Raw genomic sequence first — 8,120 nt, 5'->3', positions numbered from 1 at the left:
ATAAATAAAATAAAAAAATAATAATAATAAAAACAATAAAAAAAAAAAAAGTAAAAACAAAAAAACACACACTTTAGTGAGAAACTTTGGTCTTACAAACCGACCAAACTTGGTTAGTTACAAAAGTCAATCTAAAAACATCCTTCTAAAACTTCTCAACTTCTTATAAACTCTTAACTTATTAGTTAAGAGATATGGGCGAAGGGGAGCTTTGACTCTCTGTCTTAAGTAAATGATGCTCATCGATCGAGACTTGCAACCAATTTATTTATATGTGACAAAACCCAAAAGGGTTTGTATTGCTGAGAAAAGCCTCTCTCTCTCTCTCTCTCTCTCTCTCTCTCTCTCTCTCTCTCTCTCTCTCTCTCTCTCTCTCTCTCTCTCTCTCTCTCTCTCTCTCTCTCTCTCTCTCTCTCTCTCTCTCTCTCTCTCTCTCTCTCTCTCTCTCTCATACACACACGAGACATAAACAGATGGAACGAGAAGGAACATCTTCAAAAGAAGAAAGAGGAAGAAAACTGAAAAGAATATGTGTATTTTGTGGGAGTCGAACTGGTTTTAGATCTTCATTTACTGATGCTGCCTTAGAACTTGGTCAAGAACTGGTAATCAACACATACCCGTTGCATAAATGTTCATATTCTTGACAATAAATTACTTTTTAGCTCCCAGAACTCGAATCCAGTGAGAAACTGGACTCCTTTGCACTTATGAAATCCAAGTCTCGACCTTATCTTCATCTCTTATCGCCAAACAAACTGACTACGGTGTTTATATATAATTTTCTGTTTGATGACAATTGCTGTTGTCAGGTTAACAGGAAAATTGATCTCATCTATGGTGGAGGAAGTATTGGCTTGATGGGATTGATTTCTCAAACTGTCTTTAATGGAGGTTGCCATGTTCTTGGGTAATAACCGCTCAACCCCCCTATCCAAGACACAAACACGTTTTCATATGTGTGTGCAATACATAAACAAATTAATCTGATTTGTTCGTTACTCTTTCTACAATGTACATGCGTGTGAGAACCATATATAGTTTTCATCAGTGGTGTTGAGTAAGCTGGAGTGCAAACTCATACTGATGCACTCCTGTTGAAAACGCACTAGCACAAGATTCGATATATAACTTGTTTTTCAAAAAAATTATGTTGTTAATTTATAGATTGATTTACTACATCGCATTATAAGCTGTTTAAAGTTGAAACCAAACTTATTATGTAATAAAATTCATCAATATATATATAGTTGATGATGTTCTACCTTTTACCCGCTCATTAGGGTTTTGGTATGTGTTTATATAATTAGTTAATTTTTTGCAGAGTGATGCCCAAAGCTCTCTTATCCCGTGAGGTACTACAATTCAACACCTGTTAAACATTTCAAAGTTTAGTGATTTAATTTAATGCAATTTTACAATGTGTAGATATCAGGGGAAACAGCGGGGGAGTTAAGAATAGTGGAAGATATGCATCAAAGGAAGTCTGTAATGGCTGAAAACGCTGATGCTTTCATCGCACTTCCTGGTATATATATGAAAATTAATCTCGAACATGCATACAAACAATTACTGTAATTAATGAAACTATATCTAAAACGTATTCCTTAAAAAAAAGTGCAAAACCACCAAAAATCGACAAAGTTACTATACGTGAGTTTAAGACACAGTTTTCACGTGTGGTATATCTATTTTTTCACCAGGGTTTGAGTGGCATCGGCTAAAAACTTTAATAATAATAAGTTAAAATTCTTTTTATTAGATGTAAAATTCGTGAACATGAATTTTCAGTATCAAGTACCCAAGACACATTACACATATTGCGAATAAGATATTCACATGATACATAACTTTTTGTCAATGTTTAATTAATAATGATTACCGGCCATTACTTCTTGGTCAATAAAAACCCTTAAATATGTCTACCTGATTAGTTATAGTTTTAATTTAATGTGATAGTTGCGTGATAATATATAGTTATGTTGTTTTTAATACTATGATTATATCATTCTTATTAGATTATGTATGTATATTATTATCTTTCTTCCTCATGTTTTGCACCAAAATACTAAAAGTCAATACATTCGTTTAGGAGGGTATGGCACCATGGAAGAGTTACTGGAGATGGTCACTTGGTCTCAACTTGGAATCCATGACAAACCTGTAAGTTTATTTTTTTAATATTTTGTAGTGATTTCTAATGAACAAAATCATATTTGAGCTGAAAATTTACTAAAAGAGAGCAGTACGTTATATTCGTTTTATGGACACTCGAAAGCAAAAAGTTTTTGGAACTATGTGTTATTTCTTCTCGAATTTCATGAGAGACTGTTATGAAAAGGTATACAAAAGCTGCAATTTTAATGAAATTTCGTACATAAAAGTTATTGTAAAAGTTAGGACATACAAATAGATAGAAAGAAGACAAATGCTCGTATGCAAAATGAGAAATTAAATATTCTATCTTTTCTTTCTACTTTAACTTACTTAGGTTCTACTAATATGAAATAATAACAAGGGTTATATTTTGATAAATTAGTAATATTTTAAAACACAATTGTCCTATTTCGTATGAATAGAATTATAATTACTATAAAAAAAGTAAAAGGATATTTAATTTCTCATGTAACATATATAAAATATACTATGAGAAGTAATTATTGTGTATTTTAAGTAATTAAGAACATCATTATTAAACTGTTAATTATTAAACAACGATCAATAGATGAATCTTTTATTAGTTTAATTATGTGTAACGTAACCTAGCGGTTATCTTTTTTAATTGGGAAAAATATAGCTGATGGCGGCCGGACCTCCTATATATCTAGTCGCCAACCTGCGACATGGCTTGTGGCACAAATATGCCTGCACAATAATTATGATATAAAATATATGGATAATTTTTCGATATATATTGAACAAATTCGGAAATAAAAAGCATACTTTTAGATAGAGAATTATTTATTCCTAATAATAAGAATTTGTTAATATATCGGGCCATAGGACAGGCAGAAAACACAATATCGATTACACCTAATATAATAAAGGTCAATCAAGTTCAATAAGTAAAATACATTATTGTTGTTTCTTAGGACATATAATTTATTCTTATTAATCCACTACTAGTGTCGCTAACTATTTTTATTTTTCAAATAAAAATGATTAATCTTTATAGGTCGGGCTGTTAAATGTGGATGGATACTACGATAGTTTACTTGCTTTGTTTGACAAAGGAGTAGAAGAAGGTTTCATAGAAGTTTCAGAAAGAAAGATTATGGTTTCGGCACTTACAGCACAAGATTTGATCACTAAACTAGAGGTAGATCGATAACACTACTTCATGCTTTTATTTATTTATATTTATGGTACATTCAGGCTGGGTACATTCAATATTTGCAAGCATGTCTACATATTACTTGTTAAAATCCTGGTTTTAAAAATAAAAATAATACAAGATTAATTAATAGGCAAATTGGGATAAAGTTTAAAAAGGTAATATTATAATGATTTGTATATATCTCTACTCATCTAAGACTCACCTAAGAGCATCTTCAATAGTGAAGTTATCTTAAAACTTATAGTTAAGTTATCCTAAAACTTTAAAGTGTTGTCGTATCATCATTCTAATAATTTAATCTATAATTAAATATCCATTTAAATGGTTAACCTTTTCTAATAGTTTTTTTTTATAAAAAAATTAACTAATTTATCCATATTTATGTAAAATGTTTTATAAAATCTACTTAGTTTATAATTATTTTTTTAAACACAAATTGTATTTTAGTTTTGTTAAAAATATAATAATAGATTGTTTCAAAATAATTATATTACAAAATATCATTCGGAAAAAATTAATACGAAAAAAATACTACGGAATATAGTTATAAAATATGAAAAAAAAAATTATATAATCATTATGATTTTACATTTCATAAAAGAAATGTCATTAAATATTTAATACAAATGTAAAAAATAAAAAGATTCAAAACTAAAATATATTTAAAAGGGAGGTTGGAATATAGCTGATGTATGAAGGGTTAAATGACAAAACATATAAGTATATTAACCACTTAATATATATTGACTGATCAATAAAAAAACAAATAAACTTTACACTCCAATTATAATAAGTTGCTAACAAGAAAAGATCAATAATAATAAGTTCAATGTGAGGTTTTTAGTGTATTACTATTTTTTTTAAATGACCACTTAAAACTATTGGAGAAAACAACTACCAAGTATTTTGTTTTTTTATTTTGACCATTCAATGATTGGTCAATATAGTATGATAAATTGTAAACTTAACCCTTTCAATTTTTAACATATGTCATTTTATAACTAATTTATAATATTTTTAATGTTTTTAATGTATTTTTATAAGTAGAACATAATTATTTTTCATAATTTAGGTATATAAATAAAGACTTGATATAGTTGTATTATATATTTTCATATTAAGATATAATTTGTGTTTAAAAAATGATTAATTAAATGATATGTTCTATAAAACATTTTAGGTACATGAGAGTAAATTAATTAAATTTATAGAAAAAAACTATTGAAATAAGTTTAACCAGTGGAGAAATCATTTATTTAGATGTAAAAAGTAATTTATAATTAGGTTGCAAATAAATTTAAGTTATAACATGGCTTAATTATTGAAAAGATACCCTAATATCAACATATTGATGTGTTTCAGCAATTCCTTTTTTTACATGACTAAAATAACCATGAATGTACATTACGACGTACATTATCTTATACAAGTGTTGATTTTTGGCCAGGAGTTAAATTAATAATAACAATTATTTATGGTGTATTTTTTTTAGATTTTTTAAGTTATCTTTATGAATCCTCACTTTAAAAATAATGACCATTGGAACCGGACCATATATATATATATATATATATATATATATATATATATATATATATATATATATATATAGAGAGAGAGAGAGAGAGAGAGAGAGAGAGAGGATCAAATGTAGATTGATATCTATTGTGCGGACATGTGGACAGTGTTATTATGTGAAAATAACAATAAAAAATATGTTGTTTGATAATGTGAATATGTTCAATCTAACATAACTATTGTCATTATCACGCGTTCTCACTAATTAAATCGTCTGTAAGGTTATTATAGATTTTTTTTTATTCTGTCAGAGTGTTGTAAGGATATTTATTGAATTGTATTCTACAATAATAAAAATGTGCGAAAAATGATGTGTGGAAACAAAAATGAATAAGAATTAGTGAACATGAATGGAAATAACAATAATTGTATGAGGTTGAACGTATTCACGTTACTAAACAACTTATTATTCTAGTAATTATCAAAAATAACATTGTCATACGTCCGCACAATAGTTGTCTATATATATATATATATATATATATATATATATATATATATATATATAGAGAGAGAGAGAGAGAGAGAGAGAGTTAGGTTCAAATATTTTCACTATCTATTGTGTGCCCGTATAATTGATTCTGGACCAATCATTTTAGTTATTTTAAGAAAGTAATTAATGCATATTAAATGCTGAACATGTAATTAATACCTATTATATCTTCAACATGTAATATGTATTAATTACTTTCTTAAAATAACTAAAATGATTGGTCCAGAATCAGTCATACGGGCACACAATAGATAGTGAAAACAAAATAACCTAACCCTATATATATATATATATATATATATATATATATATATATATATATATATATATATATATATATATATATATATATATATCATGGTTGGTAAACCATTGGTGATGGCGTACTGTTGAACTTTTTAAGTAAAGCATAAATATACAACCTTTTTTTAACGAAGAAATCTAGCAAATGTATATTAATATTTATTGTTAAGTATAAACATCATCCGGACATAATCGTTTTAAGCTCAAGGATTTTTATCGTTATAGATCTATAAAGTAGTTTCTTTTTCTCTTATTTCATGCCGAAAATGAAAGAAACTATTTAGAAGATTAACAATAAAAAACGCAACTCTTATCCTATTAAAAAGAACATGAGAGCAAGGTTTTTTAAGTTCAAGACAAAATCCTAATAGAAATACATATAATAGTTCTTCAGCATTTATTTCAAACATAATGGGAATTCAGCGTGCCCATACAAATAATTCGATTTACATTCTTTTTTATATATGATACAACTTATATCAACCTAATCATTTTGGATAATTTAAATTGGTTATGATGGGACATAGCTTGATGATGCACTTGTACATTCACATTTATATATGTGCAGGAATATGTGGCAGTGCATGAAGGGGTTGTACTCAAACAAAGTTGGGAAATGGACCAATCATCTTCGGTCTAATAAAAGTTGGAAAAATCTTCTAAAATATATTTGATGTTGAGTGATTTAAAACTAAACTAACCTAATTGTTTTTTTTATGAAGTTTGTAATATATTTGTATATTACGTATTAAAACTTATATGACTTTTGGATTGTCATGTTTTAAATTCTAAGGTTAGGTTTTTAAATGGAATAAGATAAGAGGGGATGGGATTTGGGTGAACATGACAAGCTTTGGTGAATAATAAGGACTAGTTATGAGACCCGTATAATATACGGGTAATTAAAACAAAATGTTAAGTACGAACAATTAAAGAGAAATTTTATTTGAATTTGAAATTGAAATAAGTGAAAATTATGAGAAAAAAATATGCAAAAAATAAATTAATTAAAATTATGAGTTTAATGTGTACTAAACAGATTAATTATAACAAAATATTAAACATAAAGGTTTTAACTGTAAATTTATTTGGAATTGAATTTGAAATTTAACATTTTATAGTCATTATGGTAGGTTTAATTTATGAAAAGTAAATCAATGATATATTGAAAATGAAAATTAAAGTAATGACAAGTGGAAAATAAATATATTTCAAATTATGACAAAATGACATGTGGCTAATCTTATGAGAGAATGACATGTGGCAAAGTCATTTTCATTTATTAGAGTAGATGGAAAATGAAATAAATGACAAGTGGAAAATAAATATATCTTTAAATTATGACAAAATGACATGTGACAAATTGAATGAGAGAAGGACATGTGGCAAAATCATTCTTATTTAGTAGGGTAGATTAGAAGGCCAATAAGACCGGAGGGTATTGGGGTATGGGCGGGGTGCTTTTTATTTTTTATTTTTTTTTATTTATTTTTTTTGGGCCATATCACTATTTCTTTTATTTTTTTTCCTTCACCTAAAACTCGAAGAATGGGTAGGAAGCTTCCTTTATTATTTTTTATTTTTTTTAAATATATTTCATACATATATTATACTCATTTTGTAGGGAATTAAAACCTTAAATTTTGATATATTTTTTATATTTTTTAGTAGGTATATAATTCTATAAATATTAAAAAAGATAAAAAAAAATGTCCAACATAATGAGGAAATCTAGAGAGTGCGGCACCCCTTCCACCCACCTCTTTCCCACGAGTTGCTTCCGCCAAGGGGTAGTGTTCCAGTAAGAGGGAAGCCCTACGGCTCTCCTTTCCCACTCCATACCTTCCAGCCTAACGAGTATTGAATGATTATTGAATGTCTCGTGTCCGACCTTAATCCATACTTTGTATGCTGTAAGAAATAATTGTTTTTGTTTTATTGATACTGATCTCACTTTTAATTCACTATATATAAAAATGTATTACAAATGTATAATTTCTGAACTGTATTACAAACTTGATAAATAGAATAAAATGAATAATGATACATTTAATCATTGGCAACCTTGAGGTTGTGATAGTGGTGCAGTTGTATGAGGCCTCCGATTTTAAGAGGCATCTCGATTTATGGACAATATATAGTAATGATGTTGGTATTTTCATAAAATTTATTTTTATGTGTTTTTATAATGGTATCGGTATTTTCATAAAATTCATTTTTATGTGTTTTTATTAAAGAAAATTAGTAGTTAGCTTTATACACAGTGTAATATTTTGTTGCAATATTGATGTAGGTTTAATTGTGAAATAAAAAATCAACTAAAATAAAAAAAATCTTATCATAAATTATATAATTTATCAATAATTAAAGGAAAGTATCTATATCAAAAAATAAATAAATATGTTTCTA

At 27.2% G+C, this 8,120-nt stretch overlaps 1 protein-coding gene across 1 annotated transcript; it reads left to right on the top strand.

Annotated features, from left to right (window-relative positions):
• The first annotated feature begins 219 nt into the window (after window positions 1-219).
• Window positions 220-6,467, top strand: LOC145072214 (cytokinin riboside 5'-monophosphate phosphoribohydrolase LOG1-like). The gene is made up of 7 exons (XM_079018603.1): window positions 220-605; window positions 813-910; window positions 1,325-1,355; window positions 1,429-1,528; window positions 2,093-2,163; window positions 3,176-3,319; window positions 6,280-6,467. The coding sequence occupies exons 1-7, from the start codon at window positions 474-476 to the stop codon at window positions 6,349-6,351; spliced, it is 648 nt and encodes a 215-aa protein (XP_078874729.1). The 5' UTR covers window positions 220-473; the 3' UTR covers window positions 6,352-6,467.
• Window positions 6,468-8,120: the final 1,653 nt, after the last annotated feature.

This window comes from Lactuca serriola, chromosome 1 (genome assembly GCF_051521515.1).
Source record: "Lactuca serriola cultivar US96UC23 chromosome 1, Lser_US96UC23_V15, whole genome shotgun sequence".
Taxonomy (NCBI): Eukaryota; Viridiplantae; Streptophyta; class Magnoliopsida; order Asterales; family Asteraceae; genus Lactuca; species Lactuca serriola.
Note: the sequence above shows the minus strand (reverse complement) of the source record. Positions and strands in the feature narration are given on the sequence as shown.